The 15,200-nt window shown below is 44.5% G+C and overlaps 1 protein-coding gene across 2 annotated transcripts in view; it reads right to left on the reverse strand.

Moving 5' to 3' along the window:
• Positions 1–14,962, reverse strand: part of LOC119274838 — a 15,992-nt gene extending 1,030 nt beyond the window's left edge. Inside the window, exons 1-9 of one of the 2 annotated variants that reach the window (XR_005135352.1) lie at positions 14,718–14,962; positions 13,827–14,633; positions 13,576–13,714; positions 13,286–13,477; positions 999–1,440; positions 722–917; positions 533–631; positions 188–444; positions 24–99 (exon numbers count right to left, since the gene is read on the reverse strand). Coding sequence is in view for 1 of the 2 variants with exons in the window: in XM_037555570.1 (XP_037411467.1) it covers positions 13,092–13,196; positions 13,286–13,477; positions 13,576–13,714; positions 13,827–13,906 (516 nt within the window). In the remaining variant the exon portion in view is untranslated. Of the gene's footprint in view, positions 1–23; positions 100–187; positions 445–532; positions 632–721; positions 918–998; positions 1,441–12,999; positions 13,197–13,285; positions 13,478–13,575; positions 13,715–13,826; positions 14,634–14,717 lie in introns of those variants that run through there. The other variant, XM_037555570.1, reaches the window with a different exon arrangement.
• Between the last annotated feature and the right edge of the window lie 238 nt (positions 14,963–15,200).

Raw genomic sequence — 15,200 nt, forward strand, 5'->3', positions numbered from 1 at the left:
GTTGTTGCCAAAAAGCTGCTTACTTTGGTTAGTGGGATCTGCAGTTTGTCGCCATCATAATTCCTGGCGAAGAACGAAGAGCACACACCGTAGTCCTCCCTGTGGGAAAATATATTCTGGACAACTTAGAGAGCGTTCGTACCAACCAAAATCTGCAGTATATGATATATGTTTTTCTGGAACTTACTTATCAATGTTCTCTACCATGATAACAGGAAATGCCCGGGTCCATTCTTCGGAACTGCAATGCCAGGAATCATACAGGGATTGGATGCATCTGAAGAGGGCAGCGTGTAGCAAGTCAGATACGTATGTGTGCATGTTGATCCTTCGGTTGCTAAACCCAAATGGTCCAACTGCCGGGTCAAGTACTGCAATCCTTCTTCTGAGCATGTCAAATGAGTAGACGGACCAGCCGTCGGGCAGCAATGCAGGGATATGCCACTGGCGAAAAACATATAGTACATGAAGCATCCATGAAAAAATAATTATAAAACGAGACTTGACTTTGTGATTTAGGTTTAAGGTTTACCATCCGGCTAGAGGCTGGGCTGAAAATCTCGTTTTCTTCGATAAATGTTGCACGGATTGACTGGATCGTCAATGGATCCGCATTTGACAAAACCGCAGTCTGAAAAAATGTGACATCCTTAGCAAACATAGTTATTAAAAAGGTGAGAATGAAGATAAATATTTTCCTTGGGTTAATTGTAGGACTCACAGCGAAGTCGGGCTCTAGAAACTTCCTCCAAAACATGGTCAATGTGTCCTTCATGAAGCTCTTGTCCATCTGTGACAGTCTCCTAAAGATAGCAGCACACATCTCATGGCTAAGCTGTTCTTTGCCTGATAGTTGTTGCTTGATTTCAATGCCGTCAAGTAATATGAGTCTCGGCTTCGGATGCATAATCCATTTCCTGAAGGCAAAATGTATAGTGAGAACATTGGGCTCATAGATTTGCCAAAAGAAAAATGTTCGGTGAATGGTTTGCGACTACCTTTCAAGAATAAGAGTGGCTGACCCAGCAAACCAATCTTTTATGGCCCTGAGAACTGGAGCTGCCGGAGGCAAAGGGACTGACCCAATTGCCCATGGGTCACGGGCGATGTTGCATTTAGTAATCCGAATTTTGGCTGGCACGCTATCGTTCGTTGTTCCGAATGTCACATATCCAGAGCTCGGGCGTTGCTCAGCATAGTATGTAACAATGCTAGCAGTCAGGTCGTCAAAGAATGCATATATACTATCGGCAACCTCACGGCGACTATCTTGCTTTGCTGACAAAGATGAGTTGTTGATAGTATCGACAGCTGAAGGGCTAATAGTTTGGAGTGGGTCGTCCAGTCGCACACAGACCTTCTTCGATGATTCCCCCTGGATGGACGGGCTGAACACAACCCCCCTCTTCCGTGCAATTGAGCTATTGGCAGATGAGCTACCTATGACAACACATCACTTTTATATTAGGCATTGTTAAAAATTCATAACTGGTATATTGAGCTGGTCATCCTAGGCAAAATGGTAGCGTTTTTCTGGAACAAATCTTCATTTTGAAGTTGTCCGGGAAGCCTGGAGGCAACCTTATTGGCAACGGGGGTGACGAACGTGTGGTCTAGTTTGTCTTGCATAGGGATGGTCGCCAAGTTGGGGCGATCGCTATGGTTTTCACTCTTCATGATGCAATGTTTACGCCCATTGGCCTTGCAACAAGTGCAGTTCTCAGCTATGCAGTTGATGAGTTTGTCCGCAAATGTGAACATTGATGACTGAAAATGTAAGTGCATCTAGTGCCCCTTAGTGATTTTGGTGTATTGAAGACTTATAGGTTAAGGGACTGATGCGTTTGTGAGTGTACACAGGTCTATAAGTCTATGAGGAGTTTGATATTTACAGAGAAAGTCGACCCCTAAAAATAAAGTTCTTCAACTGAAGACTTTGATATTCTGAAGACTTTCTGAAGACTTTGAAAGTGAAGAAATTGGTGTGACCTTGAAGACTTGGTATTCATTCGAGGAACATGGAGCGTGAAGACTTTTGTTTTTATAGTTTCATTTTCTCTTTCTTGAGTCATAGGAAACACCGTACTGTTAAAGGGGGTCGAGGAAATACTAAGGAAAAATTTCCATGTGATGCTCAACTCAAAATCCTACACCTACCAATCCCTTCGAGTGAAGCCATTGGAAATCTCATACAGTTCAGTCAATTTCTTCAGTGACAGAGACGCAGTTCTTCTGGTCACTGAGGACTTTGCTCTGACTGAGGAGTTAGGAATTCGCCAGTGCGAATTGCCTACACAGTGAGGAACATGATAGCCCTGAGGAATTTGAGAGTCAAATTTCCGACCGTTGCGGTGCTGTGCGCCGGCTGTCCCAAAATATCTTATCCACCTAACGGTCATATCATTGAAGGGCATTTTGTCTTATCATGTCGGGCTGCTCCCTAGGCTATAAATAGCCGCCCCCTACAACCACTAGCCGGTTGGCTGCTCCGAGAGAACTTGACACTTGTCATTTGAGAGCAACCCATCCTCCGAGGACTTTGAGCGAACATCATCAAGTGAGGAAAAACCCAAAACCAAACCCCCACAAACCCAAAGTGATTGAGCATCACTGAAGAAATTGATCCTGCGTGGATCCGACGCTTGTTACCTTTGAAGACTGTGCTTCTTCCAGACGGTTAGGCGTCAAGGTCTAGAGCATCCAAGAGGAATTGTGGATTGCCGAGTGACCAAGTCTGTGAAGGTTTGGAAGTCACCTGAAGACTTACCACGAGTGATTGGACGAGACCTGCGTGGTCTTAGTTCAAGGAGAATACGGTGAGGACTGGGTGTCCTGAGTTGCGGCTCAGAGACTGGGTGTCCGGGACTGCGTGTCCTCGAGTTTAAATACTCAGCCGCTCCAACCAGACATACAACTGAGACAGCAGTTGGAACTGGTCTACCAAATCATTGTCTTCACCAACTAACTGGTTCTATTTCCTCAACCCCTCCATTTCCTCATTACTGTGTTGAATGTTGTTCATATTTGTGCTTGAAGACTTTGACTGAAGACTTTCTCAAATTCCTCAGTTCAATTTCTTCAGTCTGTTTGTCTTCATCTTGCTATCCTGTGATTACGCTTTCTGTACTCTGTGCTAGTCTTCATTTCATCATGATGACCATGCTTGTATCCCGTTATGCTTACTTCTGAGTACTTATTCCGCTGCAAGTAGTTCTTCGCTAAGGAATTTCCTCACCGGCAAATTCCTCAGTGAAGAATTCATAAAAATCGCCTATTCACCCCCCTCTAGTCGATATAACGCACTTTCAATTGGTATCAGAGCAAGGTACTCCCTTGTTCTGTGTGATTTTGGTTTAACTGCCTGGAGTTTTAGTTATGTCGACCGCAGGTATGATCAAGGTCTCGGCTGGGTGTCCTACCTTTGATGGGACGGACTACCCCTACTGGAAGAACAAGATGCGAATGCATCTTGAGGCAATTGACAACTATCTCTGGTATGTTGTGGAAAATGGTGTCCCCTCTGTCACACCCTCACTGAACGCTACCGATGTGAAGAGATTCAAGCAACTCGATTCCCAAGTGAAGAATATCATATGTGGCCATCTGAGTAAAGGACAGTATGGAAGAGTGAGTGCTTTGGAAACTGCTAAGCTTATCTGGGATAGGCTGTCCAAAGTGAATGAAGGAGTCTCAACTCAGCGTGACTCTCGAGTTGATGTTCTTCGGAATCTCTTCAACCGCTTCAAAAGACTCGACAATGAAAATGTCCAACAAACCTTTGATCTCCTCACTGACATCTCAAATGAGCTTCAAGCCCTCGGTGCCACTGACATCACTGATCATGAAGTAGTGAAGAAACTGTTGAGATCGCTTGATTCCTCATTTGATACTCTGGGACTGATGATACAAGAACGTGCTGATTACAAGTCTCTTGATCCTGCCGATATCCTCGAAAGGCTAAATACTCACGAGTTCTAGCTTGCTGAAAAGAGAGATCTCTATGGTTCAAACTATGGCAAACCACGTGCCCTGAAGGCCAAGGCTGTGTCTGATTCTGAATATGAGGACTCTGGTAGTAGCCTTGGTGATCCTGAAGAATTGAGCCAGGAGCTTGCACTGCTCGTGAAGAAATTCTAGAAGTTCTCAAGACGTGGTCGCTTTGGAAAATCCTCAAGAGGCAGTGATTCCTCATCCAGTGACTATAAGAAAAGACTGTGCCACAAATGCAAGAAACCTGGTCACTATATTCAAGATTGTCCTCAGTGGGAAAAGGAAATGAAGAAGAAGAAATACAAGGATTACAGTTCTGATGATGCGAAGAAGAAGAAGAAATCGTCAAAATCTTCGTCATCAAAATCCTCGAAGTCTTCATCTCACAAGAAGAGCAGCTCCAAGAAGGCTCGGGCATTCATTGGCAAGGAAATGGATTCTGAAGCCGAATCTGAGGAAAATGATGAAGAGGAGGCGTCTGAAGAATCTGAATCTGGTGTGGCGAGTCTGGCCGTCGCTACTGCTTTCGTCAGCAAGTCCATCTTCAACACTGAAGAAACTGACCCCACCAACAAGCCTAATGAAGATGATGATGGCTACGCTCCCACCTATTGCTTCATGGCGAAGGGTGCAAAGGTACTCAAATATAACTCCTCTGAATCTAGTGAAGATGAATCTGATGAGGATCTCAAGCCCAGCTACTCTAAACTTGCTAAGATTGCTGTAAAACAACAACGGGCTTTTGAAAAGGTTCAAAACATGCTAGACAAAAGTGATGATATGTTGGGTGAAGAAATGGATCGCACTAAAGCCCTGACTAAAAATCTTCAGAGACTTCAGTCTAGGTTTGATAACCTTCAAAGTCATCATAACACTCTCTTATCTGATCATGAAAAACTTTCTTATGAATTTCTTCAAGAAAAGCAAGATCACGAGAAGCTTTCTCTTGAATCTCTTCAAAGAAAGGAAGATCTTGAAAAGCTAAGAGTGTGTTATGAAGATCTTCAGAAGGAGCGCGATTCATTACTAGCTCAGCAAATCAGCGCTTCTCAGGAAGAATTTGTTCCTCCATGCTTAAAGTGCATTGAACGTGAATCTGCTAATTCTTCACCTGAATGTTCAAATGCTTCAACTGTTACAAATTATTCATCTGCCTCTGCTATCACTAATTCCTCATCTGAGGACATTGCTAGTATCACTGACAATGCGGGGCTGAAGGAATTGTACATGACAGGCATGTACAAAAGCCTCAAAGGGCATCAGACTCTTTGTGATGTGCTTAAAAAGCAGATCCTCAACAGAAACCCTAGGAAAGAGGGTATTGCCTTTGAGAGGAAACTTAATGCTGATGGAACATATTGGAAGCCTGAGCAGTACCCCAAAACCTCATGGGTTGCTGCAAAGGGACCTCCAGTTGATCCATCTAACTTATCTGGCTTTACATGTGAATCTCCTCATTCTTCTGATGAGTCATTTGACTCCAACTATAAACTGTTCAAAAATCAGAATGGTGAAGTATTTGCTAGATATGTTGGCACTAACTGCAGGAACGGTTCCCCTATGAAAAAAATCTGGGTTCCCAAAAGTTATGTTGAAAATCTTCAGGTGAATGTCCTCATGACACCATCTGTGAAGAACAGGAACCCCAGATCAAATTCTTCATATGGACCAACTTCTTCATATGGATCCAAGTCCTCATACGGACCAAATTCCTCACATGGATCAAAGTCCTCATATGATTATCATCGTGCTAACAACTTTGTCTCGCAGGGTAGAGCTAAGGGCTATGAATATGTGCATTATTCTTCAAACTACTATGTTCATAAGTCCTCGAAGAATTACTCTGCTTATTCATATGCTTACCCTAACCCCTCTTATTCATGTGTTGAAGGGCGACATCTCCATCGAGCACGTGAAGACTGAAGAACAGCTAGCTGATATCTTCACTAAGCCCTTGGATGAGAAGAGATTTAGCAAGTTGCGGTGTGAGCTAAATATCTTAGAATCTTCGAATGTTCTTTGAAAAGGACACACATCCTAACACTTATGCAAAATTGATGACTTAGATGTGCAACACATGAAGAAACGTTTTTCTTCAATCAATGAAGAATAACACTCCAAGTGTGAAGAAATTAATGAAGAATTTGATTCTCAGAACCCTACGACAATTGTACGCGGTGTCTGAAATCATCATTCTTATACGGTGGGTCACGCCACCACAAAAAGTTGAAAATCTTCAATTTGAGTTTTTCCTCATTTTTGAAATTCTTTAGTTTTTCAAATTCTTCAACTTTGCAAAATCTTCACTAGTTCCGTCGTTTTTCTTCATTGGCTATATATATATGAGTTTATGTCCTCTACAGCATTCACTTATGGCTATTTCTTCAAGTTGCATTTTCTGCTAAGTGAATGTGATCGGACCCTTCCCCCTCTATGCTATACTCAACCCAATCTATTCACAAATTCTTCATGTGCGTTCTATTTGAAACTCATTCAAAGTCTTCACTGTGTCCTTGTCGGCTGAAGAAATTGCGAACAAAACTTTAAAACAAATCTTATCCAGATTTTCGGTTTTATCGCTCAAACCGTTCCGCATCCCACGATGCATTATTTTATTCACCCACGATCTTACACGATCTCATCTGCACAGTACGTGTGTGACACATGTCGCGTGAAGGAGAAAGGGCAGGGGCATGTTCGTCCCAAAATCTTCGGGCGAACAGTTTTTACCGTGGCTATAAATACCCCTCTCCCCTTCCTCACTTCATTTACTCCGCTCGGTCGCTGTCTCTCGCTCGAGCTCCTCAAATCCTAGCGCCGCCGCTACTCCATCGTTGCCGGTGAGGAAGAGCTTCACTGCCTCGACCTCGTCGCCGTCGTACTCGCGCCGGCTGCGGAAATCTTCACTCCGCCGCCGCCGTAGCTGTCTCCCTCTGCCAAGTTAGGGCGTGGGAGATCTAACTTGACGAACTTCACATCTGTTCATCTCAGTTCGTCGTGTTCTTCAGTTCGGGTAATTAAAAGTTACTTTTATTACTCACTTTGATTCTCAAGTTTTCCTGAAAATCTTTAAAGGTGTTTTATTCTTCAAATCTTCACACATCTGAACACCTCACTTACTGTATGCTCTTGATCCATTTCTCTAAGCACTCATTTTCTTCAAGATTCCTCAATTGTGCGGATTTTCGATCTGTACAACTCTGGAACCTAAGACAAGAACACTTAGTGAAATTCCTCAAGGCTCAACTGGTCGAATTCCTCAAAACTTGTTCGAAAAACCCTTCTGAGAACGCATATGACCTCTTCAAATTCCTCGCACCTACACTCTATTCACAGGTACTCATGACCGCTGCTGAATCACTAGGTTCTCATCAACTTAACTCATTTGCAGCGTTCCTCGAAGAAAAACTGCATACTTCTTCAGAGTGCTCAGTTGTTCAAATTCCTCATCTGAAGAATATGGCTGAAGGAAAGAGACCGCAGAAAGGAGGAAAGAGGCCTGAGGTCATGACTGCTTTCGAAATCCCTGATGAACTCTATAAGGATTATTGCACACCTGATGAAGCCAAGTTTGGCAAAGAAAACAAGAATCAGCGCAAGGTGCGCATTCAGAGAATTGAACGGAGATGGGTAAGGGAATGGAGGGAATATCGATATGTTACTCCAAAATACATGAAGAAATTCGCCCTCAATCCGCCGTGCCCTAGAGCTCCATTGGCACCTGGCCAAGTAGCTGATCCCACTAGCATCAAAAGTGGTGAAGACTTTCCTGAAGAATGGGCTAAGCGCCAAGAAAAATTAGCAAGGCAAGCCAAGGAGGCAGTGAGGAAATTCAATGAGGATTCTGCCGCTGCTGCTGCCGCTGAGAAGCCTGCTCGTAAGCCAAGTGCTTCACCAACAGCGCCCTCACGGCCAAGTTCCTCAGCTGCGCCCTCACGGCAAATTCCTCAGACTGCTACTGTTCCACCAAAGTCCTCAGCAGCTCCCTCAAAGTCCTCAACTCCTGTGCATCTGGCTACATGTCAAAGGACTCAGGGTTTCTCAATTGCTTCTGGTGTCTCAGCGAGTTCCTCAGCTGCACCAATGTCCTCATCAGGCCCCACTCTGTTGAAGACTAAAGCAATAGCTGGACGCGGTCCTCGGCCAAGTCCAAGGAAAAAACAGGTTGCATTTCAAGTGCCATCTGATGATGAAGCTTCTGATGAAGAACTTGCAGAAATCATCAGAGACCGACAGGTGAAGGCCGCTAGAGCCAAAGGCACATCTGTGCCACTGCTTTTGGATCCAAAGAAGATCCTCGACTACATTGACCTCTAGCACAAGGATCCAAACACTCCAATGCCTGATCTGCCTCTGACTCCCGGTCAAAGTCACATGCTGACCCATTTCATCACTCAAGAGAAATGGAAATATGAGAAGGCAAGGGAGATAAAGAGAGCTCAATCTAGAAAGGAGAAGCTTCTGAAGAAGAATGTTGTCAGACCGACACCCGAAGAACTTCTCAAGGCTCAATCTAAAATCCAAGCCCTCAGCAAAGACTTCGATGTATACAATGCTGATTGGCAAGGAGCCAAAGTGAGATTCGTCAACCTGACGAAGAAAATGACAACTGTTGCAGCCTCATCGCAACAAGAAAATCCTCAGGCTGCAGACTCTGCTCGGCCTGCTGAAGAACATGCCAGCACCGCTGATGACTTTCAGCCTGCTGATGAGAATACAAGTTCCAGGGCTGATGACTCCATCCCAGCCGCTGAAGAAATTGCCAGGGCATCCACTAGTGGTGCGCCTGAAGAAACTGAAGAGATCAGGGCAACTGCATCAGTTGCGCCTGAAGGAAATCAACCACAGTCCTCAGCTCCTCCTGCACCTACACCAACTCCAATTCTTCCTTATGCCTATGAAGTGAAGAAGACCAAGGCTGCAGAGCGAGCTGCAATGAAGAAAAGGAAGGCATCAGCTGCATCAAATTCTTCGGCTGCGAAGAAAATGAAGCTTATGACCAGCTCTCTTGAAAATCCTATTGATGCCGTTCCGGTTTCCTCCATGTCATCAAAGGAAATTGTTCCTTATGGAGAAGACTACAAGATCCCAAGCGGATCTGATGAAGAAAATCATTCTGCTGCTACGTCAGAGCAGCTTGATGAAGAAATTGAAGTGGAAGCATTCCCTTCAACGCCAGTCGTTTCTTCACCTATGCCTCAGTTCACAGCTGAAGAGGCTGGTGTTGAGGAAATTGAAAATGAAAATGAAGATGTGGATATTGGATGCACTACACCAGTGATGAATGATGACTTTTGGGAAAGTCAGCATCCCAATACTCCTCCATTCACACCGATCCAACAGATTCCTCAGTCCCCGGCAACCACAGTTCAGATGGGCTCTGAAGAAACTCATCCCACTCCTTCTGTTCATGAAGAAATTCCAGCCGCTAGTGCTGAAGAACCTGCTGCTGCTGATTCTCAAGTTGCACCAGAGGTGGAACCAGAAATTCCTCAGCCTGCAGAGCCTGAGCTCGTGATTCCTGAGGTTGTGCTGCAAATCACTAACACTCCTCTGCCCAAGCCGAAGAATCCGTTCTCAAGAAAGCAAAAATTCAAGGCTGAAGACTTCTTTTCGGAGCATGTGTTCTTCACTGATTATAATCCATATGACTCTGCTCGCATAAGGAAGAGGCGTTTCTGGACTGCTACTCAAGGCAACTTCTATTCCTCAGTGTTGTTCGACAAGGACAAAATCTTTGATCATGAACATATTCCTCATGTGGATATGGAATCTCTGCCATGCTTCGAGCCAGTCCTCAGTGTTCTTCACGATGCAGGATTGCTCAATTTCTGCAATGACATCTGTGATTGGAATGAAGAACTCATTCTTCAGTTCTACGCCACTCTGCATATCACTGGAGACGCTGATGATGTCAATTCATGGGTGTTGGATTGGATGACCGAAAACACTCACTACAAGGCACCGGCAACTGAATTGCTTCATGTCCTTCCTCTTGATCCTCCCCATGACAGTGCACGTTGCATCTACAATGACCCTGAATTGTCAAATCATTATATGCAAGTGCTCATGAAGCCTTTGAAGCCTGGGCAGGCCCCACGAACCAAATTCCTCGTCAAGGAATTGATGTATGTACCCCGGACTGTCTATCGCATCCTGACGAAGACAATGAGTCCTATCAAAGGCCACGACTCAAATGATGAAGATGTCGTTGGCATCATGAAGAACATGCTTTTCAACATCATTCATGGCGTTCCCGTCAATTTCCATGATTTCTTCATGAGGACTCTGGCTAATGTTGCTATGTCACCTTTCGAGCTGAAGCCCTATGCGCCTTGGATTATGAGATTCATAAGGGCAAGATCTTCACTGAATTACAAGGCTGACACTCTGAACCATGGTAGCTACTTGCCTCCCATTGAAGTCCTCAAGCGACTAGTTTCATCATCTGATGATAAAGGCAAGGCAGCTGCTGTGATCGATGAAGGCACTCGTCCATTGGATGGTCAATTTTGTCTGGCTACATCTTATTCTACCAATGACGACTCTGCCACACATGACACTGCCGCAAATACCTCAGCCAAGCACAAGCCTCAAGCCACAACACCCAGGGTGATGACTGACCGTGAGTTACTCCTCAGTCTTCATCAGAAGGTTGATCGCAATCACAAATGGGTGAAGCGTCAGTTTGCTGCAATTCTTCACAACATGACCTCAACACACAATGCAGTGAAGAAAAATCATTATCACCTTCATGAAACCCTCAACCGCACCTGGGCTGTTCTCACTCATGTATATAGCGCGGAAGAACTGAAGAATATGGGTCTCCAGGAAGCATTTGACTGGTCTGCACCTTCTCCGAAGAAATTCAAGAGAGTCAAAGTTCCTGATCTGGTGGCCAGCTCTTATTCTTCATCGCGTGAAACTGATGAGCATGAAGATTTGGACGACACTGCGGCAGGCCCTACTTCAACAAACAACCCCGACAACGCTGGCGCTCCTCCATCAACTTGAAATTCTTCAGGGGCGTTAGTCCTCAGTTTCGATCCTTTTGGTCATTTGATGACAAAGTGGGGGGGGGGGGAATCTGAGTTAGTCTTCAAGCGGGTTTATATTATGGATGTTTTGTTAAGTTACAACTCTCGTTCTTCCGAAACTTTTTACTGGATCGAGTTGTAATCTTAAACCCGATGGTGCCCTGATACTTTTGGACGGTGCATGGTGCTCTGATACTTTTGATGCACTGTGCTCCGATACTTTTGATGTGTTATTCTACATGCTTATTCCTCGTTAATATTATTGCACGCATGCTGAATTACATCAGGCACCATATTTCATCATGCATTTCAAATTCTTCATATTATATATCAAATGCGTGTATGAATTACAAGATATAGGGGGAGATCTCCATGATTCAATTCGTCAAATGTGCATTGCCTCAAAAGCAAATTCCTCACTATGCACATATTCAGGGGGAGTTCTTCTATATCTTGCAATCAAATTCCTCAATATCAGTATTTACACTTCATATGTTTATCCCCGTTGAAAACTTAACCTATGTTGTCATCAATCACCAAAAAGGGGGAGATTGTAAGTGCATCTAGTGCCCCTTAGTGATTTTGGTGTATTGAAGACTTATAGGTTAAGGGACTAATGCGTTTGTGAGTGTACATAGGTCTATAAGTCTATGAGGAGTTTGATATTTACAGAGAAAGTCGACCCCTAAAAATGAAGTTCTTCAACTGAAGACTTTGATATTCTGAAGACTTTCTGAAGACTTTGAAAGTGAAGAAATTGGTGTGACCTTGAAGACTTGGTATTCATTCGAGGAACATGGAGCGTGAAGACTTTTGTTTTCATAGTTTCATTTTCTCTTTCTTGAGTCATAGGAAACATTGTACTGTTAAAGGGGGTCGAGGAAATACTAAGGAAAAATTTCCATGTGATGCTCAACTCAAAATCCTACACCTACCAATCCCTTCGAGTGAAGCCATTGGAAATCTCATACAGTTCAGTCAATTTCTTCAGTGACAGAGATGCAGTTCTTCTGGTCACTGAGGACTTTGCTCTGACTGAGGAGTTAGGAATTCGCCTGTGCGAATTGCCTACACAGTGAGGAACATGATAGCCCTGAGGAATTTGAGAGTCAAATTTCCGACCGTTGCGGTGCTGCCGCCGGCTGTCCCAAAATATCTTATCCACCTAACGGTCATATCATTGAAGGGCATTTATGTCTTATCATGTCGGGCTGCTTCCTAGGCTATAAATAGCCGCCCCCTACAACCACTAGCTGGTTGGCTGCTCCGAGAGAACTTGACACTTGTCATTTGAGAGCAACCCATCCTCCGAGGACTTTGAGCGAAAATCATCAAGTGAGGAAAAACCCAAAACCAAACCCCCACAAACCCAAAGTGATTCAGCACCACTGAAGAAATTGATCCTGCGTGGATCCGACGCTTGTTACCTTTGAAGACTGTGCTTCTTCCAGACGGTTAGGCGTCAAGGCCTAGAGCATCCAAGAGGAATTGTGGATTGCCGAGTGACCAAGTCTGTGAAGGTTTGGAAGTCACCTGAAGACTTACCACGAGTGATTGGACGAGACCTGCGTGGTCTTAGTTCAAGGAGAATACGGTGAGGACTGGGTGTCCTGAGTTGCGGCTCAGAGACTGGGTGTCCGGGACTGCGTGTCCTCGAGTTTAAATACTCAGCCGCTCCAACCAGACGTACAACTGAGACAGCAGTTGGAACTGGTCTACCAAATCATTGTCTTCACCAACTAACTGGTTCTATTTCCTCAACCCCTCCATTTCCTCATTACTGTGTTGAATGTTGTTCATATCTGTGCTTGAAGACTTTGACTGAAGACTTTCTCAAATTCCTCAGTTCAATTTCTTCAGTCTGTTTGTCTTCATCTTGTTATCCTGTGATTACGCTTTCTGTACTCTGTGCTAGTCTTCATTTCATCATGATGACCATGATTGTATCCTGTTATGCTTACTTCTGAGTACTTATTCCGCTGCAAGTAGTTCTTCGCTAAGGAATTTCCTCACCGGCAAATTCCTCAGTGAAGAATTCATAAAAATCGTCTATTCACCCCCCCTCTAGTCGATATAACACACTTTCAGAAAAGCCTGCCTCATCTCCGAAATGTTGGCCAACCCACGCGCATTGTGCTCTCGGAGGAGTATCCCAAGCTTCTCGCTGGACTGTTGGGAAATATGATTTTCATAAATTTGTATGAACTTTGCTGGGATTCGGATTGGTTGCAAATATAAAGATTGATACATGTACTTACTATTGATGGGTGGTTTGTCCGTAGATGGTTTGAGAAATCTTGGGGTCCAATTTTGGCGTAGGTAGCTCTTAAAATAGGCGCGGAGGGCATCTGGACTCGTTTGGTCATGGTAGATGTCCTTGGAATGTTTTCGTCTGCAGGATCAGTGGATGCGCAGACGAGGCCCTTGCTGATGTTTTGTTCAGACCTAGCCTGACTAGAGAAAAAAAATGGCGTTAGGTAAAACTCATTTTGTGCCTAATTGGTTTTATTCGCTGTTCTTGTTTTGGCATGGTTTTTCGTAAACTGACCGAGGCGCCGTGGTATGATATTTCACCTCCTCCCATGTTGACCGCTATGATCTCAATCATCTTCTTTATGGACTCATACTCGAAAAGTGCTATCCTTGGATGCATTCTGTGTGGCTTGTTCATTTGACCAAGGTCTAGGCTGTCCAGGACGAACACCAGAAACAAATGCAGCTATCATTGTTAGATTCAGATAACAAAGATGTGAACGAATACAAAAAGTATGGTGGTCGTCGATGTTCTCGGATTAATACCTGTAGGAACAAATGGCATCCGACAATGTGAATGGTTGGGTTTCGCTTAGAGACATCTGATTTGAATTTCCTGACAGCATGGAACAGGTGCTTCAGAAGGTAGCTGCACCAGTTCCATTTTCTGATTTTGCTAACATCATTCAGGGCAGCCCAGAAATCTATTGTTATGTAATCATGCTTGGCTGATGGGGCAAGAACATGGCCAACTACAAAGATGACGAATGCAATTTTGAAACACTGGATATCAATCTGTCTGGACTGGGCTGTGATGTCCCGTAGCAGGTATGCCTCTGCTGCTTTCAAGCTGTGTGTACCTTTGTCATTGATGCTAGCTGCAAAACGTGTATACTCAATGCAAGCTTCGGATGGTTCGACACCTTCAGGTCCAATTGCTAGCTCACCGCATGGAATTGCAAAAACAGAGTGAACTGACTTGTCTGTAAGCTCAAGCATGCCCTGGCCTTCCAAGTTGATCACGCTGCTGTCAACATCGACTCTATCCATGAGGTAAGTGCTGTACTTAAGATTGATTTTTTGCCATGACTTAATCTGAAGCAAACCATCAAAACCTGTTTCTCTGACTAGTTGTTTCTTGAAGTCCGAAAACTTGGAAATAACAGAGCCTAACTTCAACAACGAGAGCCTAGACGTAATTGATGGTGTCCCTGCCACACCACTGGATCCGCCAGAACAATCGCCATCGCTATCTAAGTCATCCGGGGAAACCTCGCTCATTGTATCTTGATTCATAACTCTTGCTAATCCCTCCGCGGCAAAATGATTATCCATTCCGACAAACACCATGAACTACAGACCGAAATCGCAGGCAAACTAGTGAGATTTAGGGAAGAACTGCTAAATCGCTACTGAAAAGCGTGAGGCTGTTCATACCTTTTTTGGCGGCGGCTTCTTGCTGAACAAATCGCTGATAGGCAAAAACCTAAATGCTGACCGCTAACTGGAGGGTGGGTGAGCTCCCGTGCGCGGCCATGGCATTCTCCCTGCTAGATCGCCTTCTTGTTCTTCTTGGGACTCTGGTCGGTGGGTGGGTGGGGAGATGGATTGTTCAAGAAGATGAGCTGCGCGTGTAGATGCGGTAAATGCGTGAAGTGACTAGAGCACTGGGATTGCTTTGATTGGGGTGGGCCTCGAAAGGCATATTTTTGCACGTCAAGACGTGACAAAAACAGTGCCACTGGCTGCTGTTCCATCGTGCCCATTACGAGGCCTGTAGATGTTCACCCTAACCAACTATTTCGGTTGCTAGCTGTGTAAAAACGAGCCCTAAAAAAAGCTGTGTAAAAACGAATTACCAATGTGTTTATTATGGCAGAACCGCATTGATAATGGTTCAGAGCCGACGGTAAAAGTAGT

This window comes from Triticum dicoccoides, chromosome 3B, assembly GCF_002162155.2.
Source record: "Triticum dicoccoides isolate Atlit2015 ecotype Zavitan chromosome 3B, WEW_v2.0, whole genome shotgun sequence".
Lineage (NCBI taxonomy): Eukaryota > Viridiplantae > Streptophyta > Magnoliopsida > Poales > Poaceae > Triticum > Triticum dicoccoides.